At 37.8% G+C, this 26,993-nt stretch overlaps 1 protein-coding gene across 20 annotated transcripts in view; it reads left to right on the forward strand.

Moving 5' to 3' along the window:
* NRXN3 (neurexin 3) overlaps window positions 1-26,993 on the forward strand; it is an 868,815-nt gene that overhangs the window by 712,939 nt on the left and 128,883 nt on the right. For all 20 annotated transcript variants that reach the window (XM_077180570.1, XM_077180572.1, XM_077180566.1 and 17 more), the window contains one exon: window positions 20,677-20,848. In XM_077180570.1, coding sequence (XP_077036685.1) covers window positions 20,677-20,848 — 172 coding nt within the window. The remainder of the gene's footprint in view (window positions 1-20,676; window positions 20,849-26,993) is intronic.

Here is a 26,993-nt window from a genome sequence, read left to right on the forward strand (position 1 = left end):
TTTCCACAGCACTGACAACTAAGTGAGGTGGGGCTGCTTAAGCAAAGTGCCTGCATTGTTTTCTTTATCATACTGAAAAAAACCCCACAATTTTGATCCTAATTTCTTTTTATTGTGTTTTTATAATTTTTAATACTTTAGAGCACTTTTTCTCCTGTTATGATGTTTATAGGGTTTTTTGGTAAAGTGCTCTTTTAAAAGGCCATTTGAAATTCTATCTGACATCTGTTTTCTTTTATCTGGTGTTTTATTACGTCTTTGTGGATCCAAAGAGTCCTAGTACATTTGATTGCTTTTAGAAAGAATAATGCATTTATATTGTCATATTTTAATAATTTGTGACATTTATCTCTGTTACAGTGCCTACCAATGAAGTAGGGTTTGCAGGTGCCTCATTGTCACAAGTATCATAAATATTAAAAGCAAACAAATAACAACCAAAAAACCCCCCAACAACAACCAAATTAAAACAAACAAAAAAGCAACCAAAAAAAAGTGCAAAACAAAGAAAACTACCAAAACCAAAGATGTCTGTCTTACTTTCCAGTACTGTAGTGGCTGTACTCTATAGGCTGTGTAAGAATAGTTGCATATTTTTGCTAGGAAATCAACTTTACTTGTAACTATTAAATAAATGTTTGAAAGATCACCACAATTTGTATTGTATTCTGAGAATAATGTATGTTAACTATTTATGTGTCTTTCAGTAGATACTGCAGCTCTTCACAACTACTTACAAAGTAAACTGCACAACACTGTGATTAGATGGTAGCATAGCATTAGTGTTGTGGTATGAACAGGGAAAATCCAGACCTGATATCACCCCTTTTCCACCTTTTTTGCTTCAAAGCAGTACCTTTGTGTGAAGTTCAGACTGCAGATAAAGTTTCTCTTCAAGTTACTATTTTCAGAATCAAATCTTGGTGGAAATCCTTGTGATTAGGTTATGACTCTAGACATTTAAAATCATCTGGAGAGTCATTAAGACCTAAGTTGATTGCATTCAGAGAGCAGGGAGTGTGCATGCCCCTCATCAGCACTGACAGTGGGAGACTTGAGTGGCTTCTCAAAAAATGAATTAGGGCTCTTCTGACAGTGCTCTGAAGCCCTCAAGGCTAAACCAAATCCTTCTTCCCACTTCTTGTGATGTAGAAATCCTTGCAATTTTCAAAGATACAAGGTCTCTGGTATTTTTTATGGGGATACAGGAGTGAAGTGGCAACTGAATTAAGGGACGATGCAGTACCAAATGTTAACTAAATACTGAGGGGGAAATGAGTGAGACCTTGAAGTTGTAGATCATGATGTAGAATGACTTATTCTCAGAATTTCACTCAGCACTTGACTAATACTGAATTATAAGCAGTGGTCCCACTACTGATTAGGAGAGGTGTCTAGATATACCTGTTCCATAAATAGAGGGGAAAAGTAAATCAACAAAATATTCTGAATTCTTTCATCAAAATTCATGGAAACGGGAAGTAAAACATCAGTAGTGACAAATATTGTTTCTTTATGGCCACTGAAGCTGTTTGACCCCTAGAAATTAATTTGGCTAGGAGACTAATTGAACCATAGCATCTATCTGGGTTTTAAAACACTTGGTGGATATGAAGCAGGAAGAAATTTTACAGAGAATTTCTTGTCAGACCACAGCTACCACACAAAAACCTATAAAGTATCAAGGAAGATGGAAGTAAAGATTCAAAACTGAGAATTAATTGTGTGTCTAAGAGACTTTTGCTTAACTTTAGAGATGAGAAGAAGCAGAAGTTCCAGAACTCTGGTGAAAAGATCTGACTAGGCAGATCAGATTGGGCAAGAGTCGTATATTTTTTTCTATTATTATTTTCCATCCTTTCCAGCCATAAAGGCCTTGTTTGTTAGACCTACTATGTTTATCACTGGTAGCAACAGTAAATGGATAAAGACAGGCAGGATAATGACTGATCTCTGAAATGGCTCATTTTGTTAACTAAATTACAGGTTGTGCTGTGGACAGAGACAGTTGGCAGGCAGTGTTGCCCAAGCACCAACCCTCACAGAAAGTGAAATATGTACTTGCCTTTCATTAGTGCACACGGTATCATTATCACCATTGCCATCATGACAAATGTGATGATTGCATGTGTCCCCTGAGAACAGCTGCAGACAGGAGGGGTGGGCTGTGCACTGAAACAAGCCATCCTGCTATCAGCAACTGTTCAACGTGCAGACAAATCTGTAAATATCTCAGTAAGAGGTCAGACAATGGTTGGGAGAGGTTTGCATTTGTCCAGACTTCTCCCATTCTGGGATCTCTGTACCCACTTAATGAAAATGATGTTCTCATTTGAAAAAAGAAAGAAGGGGAAAATTGCCATTATGCTTCCTGCAAGTTACACAGCAAGTCCCTTCTAACATAAGGGGTAGGAGTAAGATCTTCTGACATGAAACTCTCCAATTGATTTATTAAACCATGACTTTCCTCACAAAAACAAATGACTTGTTGTTTTCTAGTCGCTGGACTAAATGCTCTGCCAGCTATCCTTCTTTACCTGGTGAGCAGTGGTACGCTACTGGTGTTTTCAGAATGGATCCAATGAGAATCTGTCCTTACTCTGCAACAAATCCTGTGAGCAAGAATAACATGATAATTTCAAAAAGAAAGCATGATGAAAGCTGTTTACTTGTATTAAGGGTTAACACTTTTGTAATTATGAAGGGTAAAGGATCTTTTTTTCATCATATGTTAGATAAGATGAGTGGGCCTAATTTTGAAAAATCAGATTAAACATTTATTGCTTGTGGAAACGGGACCCAAATCCATGACAAAAACTTTTAAGAGCTCCTATATTCAGAATGATAATTTTGAACACTGAAGAATTATTGATGTGTTCCAGATGGGAGTGTCTTGGCCAGTAAATTTTACCAAGCAAAACCAACAGAAGGAGAGGAAGCAGTTCCGGGTTGGAGATCTTAGAAAAGTTTTTTGTCTAAGCACTATTAGTTCATTTCATATTCTGGAGTACAATAGTCTTTATTCTTGGTTTCTTGAAAAAAAAATTGCATCCTTGGAAATTTTTGTTATGTCTATGAATGTTAACTTCAAATGCAATGTTCTCAAAAATATTTTATAGCAAATATGTGCCTAGATTTTGAACTAGTATTGTCTTAAAAAAGAAAAGAAATGGATAACATAGTTTTATTATCTGTTAATCAGAAAAGATGAATCAAAGTGCTTGAATTCTCAGTTTCATACATTATTTTGTATATCTCGTACTTTCACTTTTTTAGCTTTCCTACTTTGAAGTACTTTGAGTTTTTTGAGACTTTCCTATTATAAGTCTCTGTATAGCACAACTAATTTTAATTTCTAATTCAAATCTAAGTAATCCTCTTGAAACTGTAGGATTATGTTACATGATAACAGTGTTGTATCATGTTGCAATCTGGTTGAACTTCGGTAACTGAAGTAGGTCATTCGCTGCCTAAGTTATTGCTGGCACACATAAGTTTTCCCTTTATCATGCTGGAAGGACACCCAGTGTTAACACTGCAGCAGCCAACAGAAAAGGAGCTTGCAGAACTGCCCTTGTGCTGCTGGGAAAAGGGGTTCCCCTGCATCTGTGCAGAAGTTTAAGTGTGTTGTGAGGCCAGCAGCCAGCATGGCGAGTGCTGGCTGCTCCAAGGAGCTGTGTGTGGATCTGGGGGTGCTGAGCCATCCTGAGCTCAGGACTCCTGCACACACAGCCTGCCTGGCCCTGGCACTGCTGCCTCTGCCCTGTGAGCATCCTCACAGCTCAGGCTAGCTGGAAGGGCCCTTCTGTCGTGCTGCTCTGCTAATCTGTTTCTATGTCTTGCTTTCCATTTAACAGTAAAATTAACAAAGTGAAAATCATTACCCATCTTCAGAGCTTAGCTATTACCTTAATTAAAAAGAAAATATTTTATGTAACATTGTTAAGGTCAGCGTGCTCAAATGTAACCAACTGTAGCTTTGAAATGCTATCTGAAACGTCTTTAATTCACCATTTAAGAAAGTTGCTGATTTAAGAATCCAGGAAACTCAGCTCTGATCACAAGCCCTGTACCTTTAGTGACATGAGTCATTGCATCTGTTTTCTTTTTCAGCTATCTCAGACATGCAGTAGAGACACTGATCTGTGCTAGCAGTAGTATTTTGGTACATAGTGTTGATGCTTTTGTGGGTCTGCTTCCTGCTTAATTTCTCCCATTTTTTCCTTTTCATAGTTTTGTGAGTGCTTCTTCAGGAAGGAGCAATTCATATCGTTGTTCCAGCCCTGGTATATAAGACAAAAAGCACTATAACTTGTAAGTGACATACACAAATGGAACTACAGAGCGTTTTCAAAATTGCTTGTCACAGCAAGAAAAGTACACATAAACCCATAGTCAAAAGAGGGAAATGTGCTGAGAAGTTAGTGGTCAAGACCTGCTATTATGGCTTACATTGTTTCTGGAAAGCGACTGATCTAGATATAGTGGGGCTGTTTGAGTTGAACAGAAAATAGTTCATCTTTTTGACAATGAAGAGTGGAAATCTTTGATTTGTGTTCAGCTAGCAAATGTGGCAGGGTTAAGTGCAGGTTCCATTTGTGTGTCAGTGCAATGATAGAAAAGTGGCTTTTGCAAATAAACCACAGGCAAATCTCAGAAAATAATGCAGTATACTCAATCCTCCACTGCTAACAGGGTTAAGAAGACTCAGAGGATCAATTTAAAGAAACAGTTTTCAAGCCAAATATATTTCTTGATAAGCAACACTGAAGTCTAAGGAATGCTGCCAGGATTAAACAATGCCCTTAATTTCTAGTTAGCAGTTGATCTCAATCCACACAGGTAATAAAGGTAGATGCCAAGTCTTCTGTAGCTGTTTGGTAGTCTCCAGCAAATGAGCCTCAGCCCAACTGATAGGGGTTGGAAAAATTGCAAATCCTAAAAAAAGTCAGGTTTTAAGCACTCAGAATAATTTAAAACTCCTTTCTGTCCATCTGTCCTGAAAACGGAAAAGAGAAAGTTTTGTAGGGTTTGAATCTCACTCTTTTTCTTGGAGTCCTCTCAGATGGTGTATTGGTTAGTGAGGATGGCACATAGGGAAGTTTTCATTGCTGTTTGTTGCATGTAGCTGGATGTTTAAAAAAAAAAAAAAAAGAGACTAAGTATTATATCTTGTTTGTCTATGAAGTTATCCAGAAAAATGGGGAGACACTCGGCACAGCTACTTCTTTATGCTTTGATCAAAATTGAGACATAGCTGCTGGGTTTTTCTCATTTCCCTCACCTTTTTCTTTTCTTTCTTAAATGCACCTCTTGCTATTAACCTTTCTCACAAAAACAATAAAGCCTCTTTCATGCTTCCTTCCCATTTCAGATCATTCTGAAATGTTGGAGAAGTGTTTGCTAGAAAAGATGGCAAGGCTTTCATGTTCTTTCTTCTTCTTGAAACCACCTACGTAGTTTCACGAAGAAAGAAGGAAGTGAAGCCCTGAAGGCTGAGGGAAGTGGATGTCTCCAGTGCCACCTTGAAGGTTGCAGGGTTGTTTACCATTGACTGTGATACTCAGCCAACTACTTTAGGGTTGCATCTTTGTTTAATATGCAACATTAAAAGCAAAATTACCCCCAAACAATCTGAGATGTAGTCACCTGAAAGAAGAAAGTGAATCATGATAAAAAATGAATTGATAATTACATTTTGAAAAGCACCAGACCAATGTAAGTTTCCAATAACTTTGTGTGAGGAAATTATATTAAACAAAATTTCCCTTGCCACCACGTAGCACATGCTTCAATGTCAAGAAGAGTCCTTATTAAAAGAACTGCAGTGTTATCTCCCTTGATAGTAATTCTTCTTATTGTTCCCTTGAGATAACGCTTCCCAAAGTTTGGCAGGGAGCTTCAGCAAGGCCAACCTCTTTAGCAAGAGCAATGACCACATAGAATAAATGTAGTATACAAAATCAGAAGATTATGATGTGCCTTTTTGAAGGTAATAGTGGGCCTCACGAGCTACCAGTTTGAAGTGGTTATGCTCTGCATGTAATTTCAATTTGAGAAACCCACATATTTCTTTGTCTAGGAAAGATAAAAATAAATTATAAATGTTATAAAGCAAGATTTTAACTGGACACATTTTTAGTTTGAATGCCTCCCACTGAAGATAATATTGCTGTTTGTATTAGAAAATTGTGTCTTCAGATAAAATAAATATCTGAAGTTTAGGCTTATAAATGGTAAGAAGATTTCTTCTTTATCTCATTTTGTCATCTTTTCTGCTTTTTTTTTTTTGTTCAAAGGAAAAGGGAGGATGAAAATACAGACCAAAAGTAAGAATAAGTAATATATCTAGAAATTAAAATTCTAACAAAATTTTGGTTATTAAATAAAACCATTGTAATTATTTTATTATGGAAAATCTGAGACGTTTAAAAGCCATCATAGGGTGGAATTTTTTAAATCTTTGATACTTTTTTTTAATAAACCTCAGATATTGGACCAGTTCCTGTGCTCCCTGATGTATTCTGGCCATTCATTGATGATCTCTTTTCCCACACTGGGACAGTTCTGCTACTGTTTGAGGCTCATTGAGGAGAAGCTGTGCAAACCCTTCTGCAAGTTTCAGAACCCTGATGCAGGAATCTGCTGTGCATTAAGGCTGGCATTTGTACCCATCTATTTAGGGAGACTGTAATTAGGTTAACTTGTATTCTGGTGTGAAAAAAGACCATCGTGATTTTATGATACAGAACTGCAATCTGTTTGTTTTATCCATCCTTTAAGTGTTAGTATAGGCTATCTTTGCATGCAGGCTGGTGTTGCATGAATTCCCTGGAGCTTCTTTCACTTATGTCATGTACTTAATTCTTCTTTGGTACAAGAGCATGAATGGTGTTTGGTGGATCAGCATAAATTTCACATTACTAGTTCCAAAACAACTATATCCATTTTCTGAAGGAGAGTCTTTGATTATTAATATTGTAATGAAGTCGAAAGCAATTTGAGATAGTGATATTTATTCAGAGGAGCAGTTGGACTCCACAGTGATGAACAGGACCATCTCTTTTTTTGCAAAAGCAAGACCATATCTTTTTTTTGCAAAAAGCAGATACATGCTATTTTGTTGTATTTTCTCATCTTCTAATTGTAATATGACTAAATATACAACACATGGTAGCTACAAACACAGAGAATCCATGCCAGCATTCCTTTATTTGATGTTCTTGAAGTGTCCACACATGCATACACATACTGTCTGCTTTGTTTTGTTGGTACTTTCTTTATAGCCTGCTAAGGCTGTGTCACTGGCATTGTCCACCAATTTGTAAAATAATCTTTTGAATCTTGACAGTGTATATCGACCTCGGGAGCTTTTTTTTTTTTCTCTTGTGAAAGCCAATGTTCTTATAATAAATGGCTCTGTTTAAAATACTGTATAATTTCTGATTAGTATGTAATTATATGCTATGAGGGTGGTGAGGGACTGGAACAGGTTGCCTAATGAAATGGTGGCTGCCCCATCCCTGGAAGTGTTTGAGGCCAGCTTCACCAACTGGCCACTGCTGTCTGGCTGCATCTGCCATAGTGACTGTTGACACTAGCCCATCTCCAGCTAAGGCTTCTTGGCTCCCTCTCTGCAGGCAGAGCTAAAAGACCAGCTCTAGGAATGGAGGTGGGAGCCCATAGAACTGAGTAAGATGTAGGCAGGCACAAATGAGGAAGGTGATCAACGCTTTAGTCTGTCAGACTGGCTTGCTAGCCACCATGCTGCTTTGGTTTTAATTCCTTTTATTAGGAGTCTGCTGTATCTGCCTTCCAAGCCCAAACTCCTGCCATATGCTGCCAGTGCTGTCCTCCATCTGCCTGAAGACACAAACAGCCATAGTAGTTGGCCACAGACATCCATCACCCTTATTGCTCCTTCAGTTTGTATTTTATAAGATCAGCCTGTTGCAAGTTGTCTCTCCCAATCAACTTGTCAGATGGCTAAATTGTCTAGGAAGGAGAAAATATGGAGAGTTGGGGCTATGTTCATATCATTGCAAAAAGATAAGGCCCATCTTAATCTTATTCCCCTAAACAAAATGGCAGTTCTTTAAATTTGATTTTTAAAGGCTATGTTATTTTGTGCTGAACATACAGTATCAAACTAAATCCTTTTTCAGATCTGGGTCCTCTGTAGGGCTTTCTCCTGAGTAGAAATGTCAGAGCTTGACCTAATAATTTTGGCAGCCTGCTGACAAAATAATGAATGAACAGAGGAACTCTGTTCTTGCACTTGGGTAATATTTACTGAGTGTTGCTAAATCACAAAGTGCTGGAAAAAAGCAAGAAAACTTTTCTTTCCAGTATGTAAGCATAAACTGTATAGTCTAAATCACGACAGTCCTGTATCTCTTAAATTCCTTTGGTTGCTCCAGTTTATTCACAAAAATTCTTCTTTGATCAAGGAATGGACATGTTAGGGCTGTTTTTGTACTGGTCTTACCACCCATACCCTGAGATTCCTTTACCTCAGTGTTCCTAATGCTAGCTAAACTGATTTCTGAATGAAGGGTGTCTCTAAAGGTAATCTTTGTCCCTTCATGCAGGCCTGATGAAACCTAGCTTCTTCCATGGAAGCTAATGTGAATAAGTGAGTGGCCACAGGGACAAGGGAGGCTGAGTAATGGAATGCATCCTTATATTAAGTTCTTTTGTGTTTCTCTCCTACTGTTGTAGAACATAGAGGACATTCATCCTCTAAGCACTGCTGGTATTACATGAGGATTAAGATCTCAGCACAGCCCTAAACCAGGGGTTTCCTTTGCTACATTGGCTGTCCTTTTACATCTCATAACCTTTTTTCTAGAAAGTACAGAGAAGCTATCAGGAAGAAGTATGGAAGCTGAAATTGTGGCATTAGCCTTTTCCTTACTGCTCCACACACCTACTGTGCAAAAAAGTCAGTACTGGAAGTACTTGAGCTTTTTTTGTGACATCCATTCCAAATAATTGAGTTTCAATTTGACATCAGCAGTTCTGTTTTAACTAACATAGTACAAACTTGGCAAGGGGCTCAGCTGATACCCCTTTGCCAAAAAATAAGCGAGTTCTGCAACACAAAATAAATATGCAGATAGCAAAGTTGTATTTTTTTCCCAGCTGCCTAGCTTGATTTAATAAAATTCTCATCTTTGTAGGAAAAGTCAGTCTTGATGTGAGGTGCTTTTTCCAACAAGTTTCAGATGCAGCCTTTTGACCTATTTAGTAGTTAGTGCATCCTATGTGTATGTAAAACATGGGTGTTTGAAGTGTTCCTTGGTAGCAAAGTTAAGGTAATGTAAATTGCTAGGTAGTGGCTTAAGAATTAAAGGACATTTCAGTTATTTGCTCTTTTCCTGTAACTTCTTGTTCCTGCAAAATTTGGAGTCATTTATCTTTGTCTCTGCTTTCCGGCATGCTCCAAATGGTACTGATGGCCTCCTTTGTGAGCTGTGTCTTCAAACCACTGTTCTCCTCTTTTTCCATCTCTGTCTAATATTCCACTGTTTCTTATCTATCAGTGTTCTGTCATACCATCTGTAGAGTATGAAATTATTTTGAGTAATTAGAGTATTTTCATTAGAAATATAAGTTTCTTATACTGGAATGTTCATGTATTTTTAATGTACTGCTTCCATTAAAAATCTTAGGAAACCTCTTTGATTCAGGATTAGGAAGGCCTTCAGCTGGAATCCAGCCACATCTCAAAAGCCACACATTATACGACAAAAATCTACCATTTTAAGAAAACAAGCTTTGAAAAACTAGAAATAAGCTGCTATTGAATCTAGGTACTGTTTGTGTTTGCAAAACCTCACATTTCCTTCTTTTTCTTGTTGGATTGGAGAGACCTAGTGAACCTTAGTTTGAACTTCTTGCTTGTCTCTTAAAGAAGACTACTTTGGTTACAATAGGCTGTTGATATTACACAGTTTATGGAATCTGGTCATAGATTCCAAAAGGAACATAGAACATAGGCCCTGGATGCATTAAATTCTATTAGAATTCTATTCTATTAAAATTCTGTAAAGAAAACACTAAAAAAGGAAAGTGCAGTAGTATAGAGTGCTTAGTCATATAATACATGCAAATACCTATTTTTGGACCACTCTGAAACTCTAGGATATTATTTATGATTAAGAGAAGAGAGTTTGCAAAAAAATATACTCTAGGCAAAACCAAGTTTAAATAGATTAAGTCTGTCCAAAGCCTCTTAACCCCTTGCACTTCTACAGCTATTGCACTTGGGTTAATTGGATGGTGGCAAGCTGGTATTTGTGATCACCTTTCCTGTCAGAATACAGTGTCCTTTTTTAATGCCATCTTCTTGATAAATACTCACTTTTCTGTTGGTTTTGGGTTGAGAGAGACAGCTCTGATTGCTGTTACTGAGTAATATATGCTGTACCTTCAGCTTACTGACATCTCACAATTGCACCCATGCTTTTAATAAGAAAGTCTAGTAGTTAAGGTACATGGTTTATTCCACATGGCCTGTAGGTATCAGATCTTTATCTCCATATTTTGTGTATGTATTGGGTTTGCATGGCAGGGATTTGGTGTCTTCTGTAAGAAGTTGTCGGAGCCAATGCCAGCCAACTCCAAGAGTAGGACCTGCTGGTGGCCAAGGCCATCCATGACAGTGATATAACCTCTGTGAAAACATGGTTAAAAAGGGGGAAAAAGTTGCTGAGCAGGAGCAATGGCAGTGGGATAGAGCCCATGGTGAAGCCCATGGTGCTGCAGGCAGCAGGGAGAGGGTAGAGAGTTCGAGAGTAAAGGTCCTGAAAGGAGGGAGAATCAAAGAGAAGGTGTTTTTAAGATTTATTTCTCATTATCCTACTCTGATTTGGTTGGTAAGAAATTAAACTAATTTCTCTAAGCTGAGACTGTTTTGATGGTGACAGCGACTCATGAGTGATCTCTCCCTGCCCTTATCTCAATTCATGAGCCTTTCATTTTATTTCTTCTCATTGTCCTGCTGAGTTGGAGAAGTGATAGAGAGGCTTTGATGAGTGTCTGGTGTCCAGCAAGGTTCAAACCACTGGAGTGTGACTGCCACTTTAGCTTCTGCCAGCACAAATTGTTGGCAATGTTACCCAGTGGATTGAAACCCCAGGGGAGATGTTGTGAGATGGATGGGCATATTTTCTCCTGGAAGATCTCTGCTTTGGAGCAAGTTCCTTGTTCTTGTGCCCTACTAAAATGCGACTCGCTACTGCAGTCATTTCTTTATTGAGTGGATGTGACATTTTAGCAGCTGGTGATGTTTTTGTCTGAAGAGTGAGTTGCAGAGCAGTTCTTAGAAAGGTAAAGGCCTACTTTTAATTGGTGAACTTCTATAATTCTGGAAGAGTGCAGCAGCTTAAGCATACTTCAAGTTTAAAATGCAGCACACAATATGCATTGGTTGTCTTCTCTGGGAAAATTGAAGCTTGTGTCAACATTCAGAATGGTTCCTCTTTCTGACCTAGTGCAGAATCATATCTACAAGGTATAATTTCACAAAACTTTTCAGAAGGCACTGTCAGAATATTTAATCCTAATTATAGTTGGAGTTCACACCATCAGATAGGGCATATTTTTGTGATGTGTATTTTAGTCTGTGAGAACAGATTAGTCATCTGAATAATGTATTTGCTAGTGAACCAATAGACAGGTGTCACCTCTTTAATCTGTTTTGCATTCTGTTTCCCTAGGAAATTCCCCTTTTCAGCATGCTGCTAATTTCTGTTTCTTTACTTGCAGTATGATATCTCTAGATGACTGGGGTTTAGCAGCCTCGTGGCTGGAGTTTCACCAGCTGTGTAATAACAATTGTTTTTCGGAAATTGTGTGGCCTAAACACACCTGCATGTGTTTCTTGAAACATTTTACTGCCTGTTAATTGGCTGGAAGTGTACTGCTGCTATTCCAGGTAATAGGAATAAAGATTTAATTGGGCACTGCATCATAGGCACTGAATGGCAAGGAAGGAAGCCTCCCTTTTAAGACTGCTGAATACCACTGATTACTGGGCTTGGCAGGTGTCAGATACAAGAGCAACTAGATGTGCCACAGCATTCCCCAGATTTTGAGGAAATGGGTTTAGAGTAAGCTTAGTACAAGCCTTATCATGGTAATGATGATAATGTAAAGCAGGATACCCTGCTTGATATTAATTAACTGTACTGCAACAACATCTGGAGGCCCCACTGGATACCACGGCTCCACTGGGGCAGATAACATACAAATATACTGTTTGATAAGCCTTTTGATAATGTGGCTTCACATTATCACATAAAAAGGCAAACTGGAGAGAGAGGAATTAAAGTGGTTTTTTCAAGGTACAGCAGACTAGCAGTAAAAGCAAAAATCTTTTCTTTCAACCCTGTACTCTATCTAACTGATCTTGATTGCCTCTGTGAGTGAGTTAAAATTTAAAGGTCTCAGTCTGTACTAATGGTATCACCTTACATGAAATATGTAAGCTTTGGGTGTAAAATTAATTCCTAAGCGTAATTCTGCTGATATTATGTATTAATGTTACCTAAACTGCTTCAGTGATGTGTAAAGCTCTTATCTGATGCAGGGTATCTAGGCTGAAATAAACAAGCAGCTTCTACATTTCACATTTCATGTCTTTTCTTGGTGAAAATATCTTGTGTGTGTTGTTGTACATAATGAGCCACTCCTGACCCTGGTAGAACTGTCACAGAATTGAGCTTTGTCCTTTTTTTTTTTTTTTTTTTTTTTGAAAGACAGAAACATGCAGGGAGACAAGCAGAGTAGGTAAAATTAAACCAAGAGAATGGTAATTTCATATCCTACTGGTAAATCTATTTCTGTAATACTGCAAAGGTGTTTGGTCAAAAAAAGTTCAAGACCAGGAGCCAGGAGTAAGATGTACTTTAGTAGCAGTGTATTGCTGTGCTACAATTTCTTGTTGGAAGGGCCATTGAAAAAGTACTATATTACCATCTGTGTCCCACATAAACCTTTTACTGGCAAAAAATGAAGGGCAGTTTGGAAAATTTGTTAAACTCTTAACAAGGAAACTGGTATCAATTTTATTTTAGCCAAATAAGGTAATGTGTCTCCAACCAAAGAGTAGAGATCATCTTTCAATACAAGGAACACTCCCAGGGAGAACTCCTGAATTTAACTGTTGATAATGGTGAATAAGCCTCAAATATGAGCCCCCATGGTAAGATTGTATAATTTCTGTAAACTAAAGTTTAAAATTTCTGGTGTCTCCACTTGAAAAAAAGGTACAGGTAAACTGAAGGAGTTTCAGGGCCATGGGGAAGGTTAAATAAATGATTGGAAAACCTGCTTTTAAGCAAGAAACTCAGAGAGCTAAGTGGTTTTCTCTTATGCTCTATAAAACTAAGGAGAGAGTTTGCAGTCAAGGAAAGATGAAGCTAGAACCCTAAGTCTTTTCTTTGGCTTTTTTTTTGCTCTGAGGATGGACTAAAGGCACTGTATGTGTCTGACAGATGTTTATCTAAGCAACCTTTCCTAAACCTTCAGTGGAAAAGATTAGATTTTCATTAATATTTCCCAATTTGATTTTTTCACCACTTCTTAAAATGAACAAGAATCAGTAGCAACGTTCAAGAAAATTTTGGCTTGATCACAGACTTACAAGTCATTTGTGGCAGTATGATGCTAGGTGGTGTTTCAGTATAGGCAGTAACTGTTAAACAGTAAGGATCTGCTTTTCAGGAGGAGCTGAGCACAAGGTTATATTCATATTGCTGTATTCAATGGCTCTTGAGTCTTCCCATGAATTTGGTACTTTTTTTGCTTTAACATAATTGTCAAATCTTTTCTTAAATATTTATAGTTCTTTGAGTTAAAAAGAGCTAATGCTGAATCATTGCTTCATGACTATATACACAGTTGTTTCAAGTGTACTACTTTTCAGAACCTTTTGTATCTCCTCTTTTCCTTTTTGTGAGGGCCTATAAAGATCTGTGTACAGTGTTCAAGAATTTAAGTCAAAGGTCCACCTTCAACTTCTATTATAAGTTTTCCTTTTGTGCACTGTTCTTTTTCATCATAATTCTTGAATTTCACTTGCTTTTTTGACCATGTTCAACACTATGCCAATCTCATCAAAGTAGCAACTGTAATGAATCTAAGCCTTCTTTCCTGAGCTGCAAATCACAAATGTTGCTCTAAAATATGTTCTGTAGTTTAAAAAGAATCAATTTAGACAAGATAAATGACGTCCTATAAAATTTTAGAGGAGAGTAGATTATAACAATTGTCCTTTTTAGCCTTATAAATTATGTATTGCTGAGAAATGCTTCTTTTAAAAACCATGCCCCCAAAGGGTAATAATTTCTATATATATTTATCCTCTGTGTGTGTGTGATTCTTTCTGATAAATAGGTTTTAACTGGCATTGAGTAGATCTGGTCAAGCACCTTAAAGAAGCAATAACAGTATATAACAAAGAATTACCTACTGCTCCTTATAACAGCCCTTAAAAATAAAACAAAATTACCAAACCTGTGTATTTCCTTTCCCCTTAAAATTTTTCCTTGTTTCAAGGTATCTGTAAAGTGTTGGCACCCTGATCAAAAAACTTCCGAGTCAGGAGAGCTTCAATACCTGTCATTTCTCCCAGAGCATTTGCTGGTTTTGTTGATCATCCTATTTGCCAGGGTGGCAATTCTGATTCTTGAGTGTTCTTCCTCTGCTGTCATTGTTGGATAAAGGCAGACTTCATTCAGTAAACTCTCCCTCTACCCAGGCCTGGAGTTTTTTACATATTGAATACTGATTTCAGACTTACCTCCCAGTGATATTAAAAAGAGTACTGAATATGGCCAGTCAGACAACAGTAGAGCTAACTGCCTTATATATACTCTGTGCTGAATACAGGTTCTAATACTTGCCCTTCTAAAATCCATTGGCACACGTGTCCCAGAAAGATCTGTCCAGCCATGCATTCAGTTCTAGCTGCAGCCCAGAAGGGCCTCTAAGGACAATGCTGGTTTTTACTGCCTTTCTAATCAGCAAGAACTTTCTGAGTTTCTGTTTACAGTGAAAGTTCACATCCAGTGATTTGTAGTTGTAGTAATAAATGGATGTCCTCTGTGGAATATGCATCTATACCTTCGGTTCTCCTGGATAACGCGCAACATTTAACACTGTTCTGCAAAGCCCCCTAAACCACAGAGAGTGAGCAATCCTTCAGAGGGACTAACATTCAGAATCAAGTTTGAGGCAGAACAAAAATAAAAAAACAACCAGGCAAACAAAACCCCGAAGGAAATCAAGCAAAGAAAGTCTTAAAGCAAGAAGTGAAAACAAAGAGGAAGAAATAAAAGTTCAATCTCTTTTTAAAAACATAGACTGCAAGTGTGAGGCATCTAAGCAGAAGACAGCCATTCCAGGAAGAGCAGTTCTCAGGGTTATAACAAAACAAAGCAATTTTCCTGAATTTAGAGGGTGGTTGAAGTGTATCTGTGTGGCATTTTTTTGGGGGGGAGGGAAAGTTTACGAAACCTTCCTACAGTGTGAAATGGCCTGTTGTATTACTAAAAACGCTTGTATCAATTTCAAATGAGAGCAGCAAAGTCAACAGTGATCTGCAGGATGGAGTAACCAGGAGTATTGTCTGCCAGGTTTGGGCTGATGTCTAGCCATGCTGGAACCAGCCAGGGTGGGAGGAGGAGGCAGTACATGCAGTAGTTGCTATTTAAATATTATGCAATAAAATGACTGTGAGAAAACACAGCCTGGGATTGTAGTCAGATTTCAGGTATGTTTTATAAATGCTTCCTTTAATTTTACATTTTGCTTCAGAAAAATAAGCAAAACAACACAAGAAGATACTGGGATAAACTCTGCTTCCACTTCCATCAGTAGGAATTGAGTTTCTTCAACAGAATTGCTATTGATTCACATTGATGCAACTGAGAGTAGAATCTGTCCTAATGCCTGGAGCTCTCTCTCGTGGTTTTTGAAATAAAATGCTTTCTGAACACAGAGAACAAATATATGCTTTTAGTGTGGACAATTTAAATTTTAGATTTAGAAAAAGAAAACCTAAGAGTAAAGAGCATAGTGTGTATGTGGTTGTTCATGTGTGTGTACCCTCTAACACTCTTGAACTGCTCATCTTACAAAATCACTACCAACCCCATTTTAGTTTCTTCCTACCTGGTCTGCTACATAAAGAGAGATGCCTTCAAAATGTAAAGGCATGGCATGGAGAAAGCAAAAAACAATTTTCTCACAGGACAGGCTCTGCTTCTCTTTGAATGAAGGGAAACAAATTTAAAACATACTACATACATGCTAAAATGTAAGACCTCAGACCTGTTTTGAAGGAACAGACAGGTTTTGAAGGAGTTGAATGTAGAAGCTGAGGAAAGCTTAGGACCTGCTCCTCTCAGATCATAGTTGCTCTCAGGGCTGAAATGCTTGGATTGGCAGTATATAATCAGTGTTTAAATGAAATATATCTGGATTTTCAGGGCTTGTAGAGCTTGGAAAGATAGGTGTCTATAACTCCTCTGTCACAGATAAAGAATCTGGTTTACAGTAAGGTAAGAGAAAAGGGTGCACAAAGTGAACCAATGCTTCAGGGCAACCAATAAATTGCTGATCTGCTGATCCAGGCTGTAGATTAGCTCTTTGTCATTTAATAATGTTGCAAATGTTTGGAAATTGTGCATATAACAAACAGTTGCCAGGAGTCTGTGCAGAGTAGACAGGTCAAGGAGAAGCATTGTACATTTTTTTTTTCAGGACTTTGTGCTTTTTTGTTCTTTTAACTTATCTACAACCATTCCATTATGTGATCATAATTATAGTTCTAAATTCTTAGAGACATAATGGCAGAAGTTTATCTCCAGAAGTACTGCAAGGAATGAAGTGGTAATGTGGCTTTTGAGGGCAGCAATTTTATGGGATAAATCAGCACAAGACAAATTCTTAAAAAAACTTTAAAAATCCTTTTTGGCAAATAGCCTTAAAGAAAGAAGAGAAAAAAGTAAGATAGATTGAATGCTGAGTTCACTTCATTATTTATAAGTAAAATGGTTCTCAGTTTTCTAAGACATAGTGCCAGCACTTGATGTCACTTGGAGTTTTCAAAGACATTAATTAATGGTTGCCTTTTCATGGAAACTTTTTGGGGCACTCAGTGAGTACCAATATAGAGAGGAAAAAAATTGCACTGTGTGTTAAAATTCTCTTGAAACCTTTTGGAGCACGTAACTTGTTTGCTCTGTGTGCCTCTGTATTCACCTTTTCCCTTGCTGCATAGTTATGATTTTTTTTCCTATAGCTAAAAAATAAATGTGGTGGCTCAAATATAAACCTTTCTTTGTCACATATTTACTGGTCTAGTTAATACCTTTGTTTGGTTATGTGAAAAGAAAATCCACCAGCTGAATGTGTGGGGAAAGGAATGAAAGGCTGTGTCCATCATGAAATGTCAAACTGTAATGGTCGAACTTGTCTTTCCGATTTAGAAGGAAGGTAGGTTTTGGTAAAAGCTGTTTTTAATGAAGTATTGTAGTGCAAGAAACTGGGATTTGAAGAGATGTTGAAAATAAATTGTGGATTTGCTCCTTGTGTCCATGGTCACTGTTCTCTGCTGTAGGATTTTCTCTGAGTTTTGCTTTACTTTATTATTTTTCTTCTGCCAGGAATGCATAAACTAATTGTTAATTTTTTCATAGTGTCTGGTTCCCTGGAGATTTAAAATATCATAAGTAAACTGTATCTTGGGGTCTGTGTGTGCAGTTTGGCTTCAGTAGCCCTACATTTGACATATTGTGTTGTGTTTTATTCTGGTAATTGGAACAAAACCATTTTCATGACAAGTTCCTACTCAGTCCAAATAAGAGTCTCAGAACTTGTGATTCTGCAAAAGTCAAGTCAAAGAGTCATAGGGAGCTTTGCCCAAGAGTGATCTTCAGATCACTGAAGAGAGCTGGAACAGACTGTTCACAAGAACCATGATTTTTTTTTAGACAATTTTTTGCACTTCTTAATTGCAACAGAGTGTTACACTGCTTTTAGAAGGGCTGTCTTCTCTGGCTCTGGGAGGGGATGCCTCTTGGGATGGGGAAGGCACCAATTTGCTCATTTCCCCCCTCTCTCCATCATACTAAAGGCCACTGGCATTTTGCAGTCCTCTGCTTCCAGAATCTTATCTCTTTCCCAGCTTGCCCTCTTATCACTAACTCTTTAAATAGGTCTTTTCCTTAAGCCCTGGGAAAGGAAATGGTGAAAGGTGCTATCTCCTTTTCCTCTGAGGAGAAGTCAGAAACATTTTCTCATTCTGCAAAGATTAATTGAACTTCCCACCATCCTTTTCCCCACCTGCAAGTTTTTACCTTTGCCTCATAGAGCCTGTAGGTTTGGAGGTATGAAGCTTTCACTCTGCTGAATAGCTTTTAATCCTTTCCTCTTCTGTGGTGGTGGTTCTAATCTGTTCCATTAGAAAAGGTGAAGGTCTTCATCTTACCTACTCATGCTATGCCTTCACCAAGGTGGACTCTTCTTAGAGCAGCCACAGTTTGCCAAAGAAGCTTGGTGTGTTGATGGCAATTAAAAAGCAATATGAGAAATCATCCAGGAGGCTGATTGTAAGTTTATATCTTGCAAAACCACAATATCAGTAGCCAGGTTACCCAGTCACTATGTATTATTTGAGTCTGAGAAAAAATTAATCACAAGTTCTTTGGTAATTGCTATGCAGGTAAAGATAATTATGTGGTTGCAAGCAAAAGATTCACTAAAACAGAGTTGGGAGATCACTTACTTCATATGTCAAAGAAGTGGTAAAGCTGTGCCAGCAATGCTTTTATCCAAAATAAATCATTGTTAACTGAAACTTATTTTTTGGGATAGCATAAGAGAAGAAACGTTGGTTGTTTCCAAATGGCATCTGATTACATGCATCTGCTGGGAGCAGCAATCCACTTACCTCGCAGTCCAGTGAAGAAAAGGATGATATTGCTATCTTTAAGAAAAGTCCCTTCAAAGAATAACAGTATGAATGTACATAAAACTTTCTATCCAGCATATATTTAGCACAGTCTAAAATTTACTGTTTTAATGAGAGAAAAACCAAAATGCTTACTGTTTTCAGTGCTAAGCTTCAAGTAGTTGAACCACCAGAGTTCATCACCTCTTCAGCTACAGGATTGTTTTATTTCCTTTCCTAAAACAATCCTGTAGTCTGACACCAGGAAATTTGGTGTTACGAAGAAAATGTCAAAAAAGAAGAAGGGTAGTGAAGATACAAGGAATTTGTGATGAGTACTTTGGTATGAGTAAGCTTTGAAATGTAAGGTAAAGGAATCAGAAAGACCTCTCTGAGAAATTGAAACATGTGAAACTTTCAGAAAAAGATTTTTTTAATACCAGGAGACAGAAATAAATCCAGGAGAGGAATCCAAGGTGGCCATCAAGTACAAGAGCAGAAGTTTCTTTCTTATTGCTGAGATTTGCTAATGTGAATGTAGTAAAGTTAGGGTAACAGCCCTGAAGAATGGGATCCTCTGCCCTCTAAGCAGATGTGTAAGGTAGTAAATGGAACAGAATTGTCCTGTGACTCATTATTATACCTCAGTTTTTTTCAAGAAAAATGTATTTGCATAGAAGATGGCCATTTACTCTCTGTTGTTTCAATTTTATAGTATGGATAGCTAGCAAATATATTGACTTCCTATATGATACATTTTAGTTCTGCCTGTCTGTACCAGTTTTGTATATGTGCAGTGCACTTAATATGCCTTCATAATTGTTGACACTAGCATATTGTGCCTCTCCTTACTGAGTGCTTGAAGATGCATTGCTCTTAATTGTACAGTGATGAGAATTTCTGTTGCTGTTTAAATCAGTAATATTAAATGCATATATCTGATCAGAGTATACTCTGGGTGTGTCTTTTGCAACCTAAAGTCATTAAATATGGTCATTATTTGGAGTCACCTGAGGGGCCCTGCAGAAGGAAGTGTTGTGGCTATTATAACAGGTTTTGCCTGCTCTTCCCTTTCAGTCAGTGACTGGTGCAAAGTTTTGGAAAAACGCTGCTTTATTGGTAAGGCACTGTTTGCTCTGTGATGGAGAAAAATAAGATGGGCAGCTCCTGTCTCTTAGGTAGCTTCCCTCTGGATTTCAAAGTCAGCTAATGACACTTCTGCTCCCTTCGAGTTCCATTCATCTTCTAACTGCATTCTTCCTGCTGGATACCACAATTATTTTTTTGGGGAGTGAGGACTGTTTGTTTCCCAAGAAGAATAACAGAACAAAACAGGTGTTGAGATAACAGCCTGTCAGTGGCTGCATTTTATATAACAAGTGACTAGTAATAATCAGTAGAGATGTTGCTCAAATAACTCTTTATCCACATCTCCTGATTTTTGCTGCCTGGTTTCTCACCTGTCTTCTGTGATTTTTTATGGGAACAAATGAGTCACTGTCTTCGGGTGAATGCTGTAAAGAACAGTGTGAAAGAAAGTGTTTGCATTGAAGCAGAACCAATGAAATGTGTCCTGAGGAAGCTCAAAATGACAATTCTGTGTATTCTCCAGTGCCATCTACCGGCAGAACTACCCACTAGAGACTTAGAGGCCAAGAACATTCTCCTAAGTGGCAGCAATTTTAAAACACTTGTTTCTTTTCTTCTTTCAGGAGCAGGGCAAAATTGGTGTAGTCTTCAATATTGGCACAGTGGACATCTCTATTAAAGAGGAAAGCACACCTGTAAATGATGGCAAATACCACGTGGTACGCTTTACCAGGAATGGTGGCAATGCAACACTTCAGGTTGACAGCTGGCCAGTGAATGAACACTACCCCACAGGTACATATATTTTTCTTTTTGTTCTCTTTTAGTGTATCTGTACCTATAACCTAATAGTAGTAGTAACTGGTTGCTATACAAATCTTTGTTGTTAGTAACAACTGGTTGCTATATAAATCTTTGTTGCTTCATCTCGACAATAAATTCACAAGCCTGGTGATGCATATTCTGTCTCTTGGAAAACAAACTAATGGTCCTTTACACTGGAAGAATAAGCATGCCAACTGTGTGTTATGATGTCCATAGATGATGCTATTTCAGAGGTCTCTAAGTGAATCCTGGTTCTACATAGACTTACAAAGCCATTCAATGACAAATTTGGTTTTGCTACTTGTGATATTTTCTAAATATTTGAAAAGTTTTGAACAGACTTTATGAAAAGGAGCTGTGAAATGAAAAGACTCTAGCTCCACCCCAAATATTGTCTATATAAATACAGAGTAGAAATGTAAGGAACATGGAACATAAACAAGTATTTGAGCAGACCTTATGCTTGCCCCATAATTTTTTATCCTCTGAATTTCACTTACTCTCTTAGGTTTGCAGATACAAAGGTTAACACAGCATCTAACCAAAACTGACAACTCCTAGTTGGCTTTCTGTCAAAATGCAGCAGAAAAATTCAATATCTTTGGAAATTATCACCCTAAATCCACCAGAAATAGTGAATAACTAGCTCTTGATACACTGTCACATGTTTCATCCCACCACTGGCAAATAACAATGTCATGATACTTTGTCACAATGCTAAAAGATCAAACTTAGACCAAGTGAAAAACAGATTGCTTTGTGTGCTGCTGACAGTGTATTAAATAGCTGAGATCTGATGATGTGCATGGTTATAAAAGGAAGAATGAACACAAGAACTCCAGTGTTAACCACATTCCTCTTATTCATATGTTGCCTAAGGTCAAGCCATGATCTTGATTTTGGATATTGAGTCTAAGAAACATTCAGTTCTTTATTCCTAGGTTGTATAGTAGTAACTCAAGACAGAAGGAGGATTTCTTGCTAGTGGTGTAGGAATTGTTCAAAAGAAACTTAAATTATAGGAAATATCCTAACTCGAGGTTATGTGCTAATTTATGTGACATTATACTAATAAATTACTCCAAGGGGATGACTTCATCTCTTCTACTCCCTCAGAAAGCACACAGGAAGGTTTTTGAATGTGAGTCATCTGTGCTATATTGCTCTCTACTACATATGTCCCTTTGTCAGTGTTTTGTGAGGTGTATGCAAAAGGATACATTTCAATTATTAACCTTATTTCTGTGAAAAAATTCTTTTTTAAGAATGCCATGATGGATATGCTGTGTTAGGTTCTAGCTCTGCTATCCATTGGTTTGAGAGGAAAGGTCCAACTGAGGATCTTTCTTCTGCTCCTTTCATCAATTATTTTGTAAAATACCTCCAATCCAGTTGGCAGCCAATTACAGTCACTACAAACCCTATGAATAAATTTTCTTCTTATATTGCTTGCTGTAGTAAGTCTCTGGTGTAAAGAAACGAAATATTCAGCTCAGTGCTTTAGAGATTTTTTTTTTAAAGGGAAAATAAATCACCCTGAGAGACTACCTCAGTACCCTGGGCTTCTGCCTTGGCTAAAGATATTTCTATGTTTTCATTAGAAGATGTATGGTTTTATGGAATCAGCATTAATCTTATATTCTGGGCAAGTATATAGTGTGTTCAGTTGTACCCTAAGAAAAAAGGACACCTTTATCTTCCAGACACCTTTTCCTTTCTGTGCACGTATTTCAATTTTTGTCTGTTTGTAGATGATGAATTTTTCAGCCTGTCCCTGTGAAAATAAGGCTTATGGGACTATACTTGGTGTGTGCAGGTTAATCCCTTACTTGTTTCCTTCTTTTTTCAAACCAATATTTTAGCCAAATTAAAAAAAGAAAAGACAAAAATCAAAAAAACAGAAGATAATACATTACTGTGGGAAAAACCCAAGCAAACCAACAAACAAAAAAAAACCCAAGGGTGGAGGGCAATGTTCCAGCCCTCCCAAAGGAAAGGACTGTGGCTTGATGTCAATTCATGTTAAATACCAGAATATCCATATAATAGAGTGGCATTATGAATGCCTAAGATTCAGAAAAGATTCAATGAACCAATTATTACAGGAAGCCAATACTTATTAGTCCCATTTTCTGAGCAGACAATGGCTTAAAAAAAGATTGAACAGGAGCTTTTAAAATTAATTACTTGCTGTCTTTCACAAACCAAACTTGCACTGTTGTTTTTGATCTGACTGCAAGACCAAACCTGTGTTCAGCAGAGATTCAGTTCTGTAAAGGCTTTGTGGTTGGATGGACCCAGGCTAATCCAGTGCATTTCAACTGGAACCTGCTGAAAATTTAAATTCATATCAAACTTGAGTGATAGTAGCTGAGTAATCCCCTATGTTTCACATAGCATCATGTCAATTCTGGAAGCACAGTTATTGGTAGTGTTTATAAAATGGTGTATGTGTAGACCATGCTTGCTTGGGCACACTGTGTTGTCTGTAAAATGAACAATTTCATGTGCACTTGGTTTTTCACACAGTGCTATACCCTAATGTTTACTAATTTTATAAACTATCTAATGTTTCTTCTTTGTCATCACACATGGTGCAATCTTCAGTCAGGGCTGCATTCTGAATGGCATTTCCATGCTCCTCTATGAGTTTTATTACTTGTGGAAGGATTATACATTAGACTCATAATTACTTGCTCAATGAAAAGTACAAATAAAAGTTGGATATTCATTAAATGAGAAAAGTGAGAGAATATTGGCTTTCCTTAAAATACAGTCTTTAGTTAAATTGAAATTAACTGAAACTAGCCCAATGGGACCAAAAGGCTCCAGAGCTGTATTTTTACAACTTCAAATAAAAGACAAGGAAAATAGAATGACAGCAAACTTACAACTCAGGCAATGGCATTTTGGGTTTTATAGCATCTGATTGCATTCCAGTCACCTGCAGCATGAACTTTGTACTTTCTTGTAAGGAAAAGGGTTAGAGAAAAATGGTAAAGGAGAGAATTAACTTGGAGCTAAAGTTGGCTTTGTGACTGAAATAATCCAAATTACTAGGGATGGTCTCTCATCTTTAGTACCATCTCAAGGTACCAGAGTTTCTGTTACTGGACAGTAAGACAGAACAGTGGCCCAGTATGGTATGTGAGACAAAGCTCCTGAGAATTGGGAGATATCAAAGTAGTATTAGCACAGAGGCTGCTGTCTGCAATTCAGCTGTTGTGGTTCAGCCAAAACCATTGAACTGTTTGTGATTTATTTGCATTAGTTTTGCTCTTTCTCCTCTCTCTCAAGAACACAATAAGGAGATGGGCTTCTTCCATAGGCTGTACTGATAGCCAATTTCTTAATGCTTGATTCATTAAGCTGGTTATCACAATATGATAGGATTTTTCTTGGTCAGGGTATAAAACTTTTGCTGTAGTCTAAAGTACAGTTTTCTATGACTTCCTCCCTTCTGTTGTCTCTCATGCTTTCATCCTTTTAAGTGTCTCCCAGAAAACAGGTTGTGCTTGGTCATTGTTATTTTCTTGCTTTTATGTTCCTGGAGAAAGCCTTCTCTATATCCAAATAAATTGTTTAATGATGAAATTTGAGTAATTTTAGACCCAGACTTCAGGAAGAGGAAGTATCTGACATGTTTTTGTTTTGATTAAAATGAAACCCATCAAATTTGAGACAGCTTACAGAAATTTTCAGAACAGTTAGAAATAAATCTTCAATTTTTACACAGAACTAGGATACCTCAGTCCTTAAGTTTTCATTATTTCTTAAGCAGGATGGGGGTTTTTTACTCAGTTCACTGTCTTTTCCTTGCAAAGAAATACTCTGTGTGATGCCAGATTTGTAGTGTATGTCAAAACAAGCCTGACATTCCTGTTTGTTCATCCAGGCACAAACTACATATTCTGCAGTAGGAAAAAAAAACCAAAACAAAACAAAAAACAAACAAACAAAAAACCAAACAACCAAAAAAAAAAAAAAAAACCAAGGTGAAGACAAGCTTATAAGTAAGAGTATCCACGATAAAAAAATAAAATCTTATTATCTTATTGAAGTAATGTTTTAAAGGAGAGGATTAAAGGAAAGAAGGCAACAGGTAGGAAGGAGCTGTCATTTAAAGAAATGCATGATCCAGCAAAACAAGTGTAGCCTGGATTTTTTAATGCATTTTAGAAACAAGAATTAAGACAGTATTAAACAACTGGATTATTACCAGGGTTCATTATTTCATCCATACAGTACACATTTTTATATTTTTCCCCTTTATCATTCTCGAGTTATCTGTCACTCTTCTTGCACTAGTCTTTGCCCTTTCAAATTACATTATTCTGCAGGTTTTTTGCTATGGATAAAAGAAAAAAATAGTTCATCCTCTATGTCCCTACTTTATTTGATCTCTGAAGTACATTTCTGAGAGGAAATTGCATTTCTGGGAAAGCTGGACTGTTAGCTCTTGGCAGCAGAACTGACTGCTCTGGCCAGATAAGTACATACCTACAAAACAAAAAGCTGATTCTGAGACCATGGTGTCTGTGCTGGGATTTTCTTTCAGTGTAGTTCCAGTTCCAAGGATTGAATGTTCCTGAACTGTTGGGCATATCTTTTTTTTTTTTTCATTTGGAAGCAATCCAATTTGAACTGCATCTTTGTTAGTCTACGTGAGACAAAGTCTTTGTGTAAAACAATAAGCTTTCTAAAAGCAGGTCAAAGTGATAGTGGTGTAGATTCTGCTACCTACCCTGCCTTGCTAAAATGTATTTCTTCATTTTCTAGGTGGAAAGATCTGAAGTGGCTAGATTTGTGCCCCTCATTTTATGTAAGATAGGGAAGAAAACTGGCTGAGTTCTTTCTTGCTTTTTTCAATAATTTTTCTAGCTAACTGAAGGAATAGTGAAGGATGCTAGCAACAGGACTCCTCTCAATTATCTAGCAAGGGTCTTGGTGTCTGGGAGAGCCCTGCTGACTGGAACGTAGCCACTGCTATTCCAGGCTATAAGAAGGGTGTGAGGAAAAATACAGGGAGCTACAGACATGTTAGTCTAAACTCAGCTCCAGGAAAAATTATGAAGATTATACTGAATGCTGTTGAAAGGTATTTGAAGAATAATGCAGTCATAAAGCACACTCAACATGGGTTCACAAGGGGAATGTTCCATTGTAACTAATTTTATGTCTTTCTATCTGCCTTATGGATGAAGGGAAGGCAGTGGATGTAGTTTTTCCTGGATTTTAGTAATGCTTTTGATACCATCCCTCACAGCACCATTCAAGAGAAATTGCCCAGCTGTGGGATGAGCTGTGCACAGTGCACTGGGTTAGGAACTGCTGAACTGCAGAGCTCATAGGGCTGTGGTGGATGGGGCTGCATCTGCCTGGCAACTGGTGACCAGAGCTGCTCCTCAGGGTTCAGTTCTAGGGACAGATCTGTTCACTATATTCATTCTTCTGTGGTAAGGTCACCTATCTCATGGACGAAGGGAAGGTAGTGGATGTGGGACGTTTGCTAGTGAGACTAAACTGGCCGGTGCTGTTGACCCCCTCAGGGGACGAAAAACCTTGCAGGGAATTCTAGCTGGATTGGGAGCATTGGACAATGATTAATGGGATAAAATTAAGCAAGAACAAATTCTGGATTCTGCACCTGGAGCAGAGTAACATTACTAGGAATTAGGAGAGGAGTGGCTGGAGATCAGCTGTGAAGAAGGGGTCTTTCTGGAGTGCTGGTGGGCAGCAGCTCAGTGTAAGTCATATGTGGACCCTGACAGTGCAAACAGCAAACCATGTCCTGGGGAGCATAAAAACCAGCACAGACAGCCAGTCAAAAGGAGTGGTTGTCCTGTTCTATTCAGTGTTTGTGTGGTCTCACTCTTGGTAGTGTCCCATAATTTGAGTAGGATGTGAACATCCATGAAAATGTCCAGAGCACAGCAGCAAATCTGGTGACAGGGCTGGAAGGCATGTACCATGGAGAGTGGTTAAGGACTTGGGGGTCGCTGAGTTTGGAGCAAAGCAGGCTGGGGTGACAGTGCTCTTTGCAGCTTTCTGAGGGTGGAAGCAGAGACAGGTGCTGAGCTATTTTTTCCGTGGTACTTAGTGATGGGACATGTAG

This window comes from Agelaius phoeniceus, chromosome 6, assembly GCF_051311805.1.
Source record: "Agelaius phoeniceus isolate bAgePho1 chromosome 6, bAgePho1.hap1, whole genome shotgun sequence".
NCBI lineage: Eukaryota > Metazoa > Chordata > Aves > Passeriformes > Icteridae > Agelaius > Agelaius phoeniceus.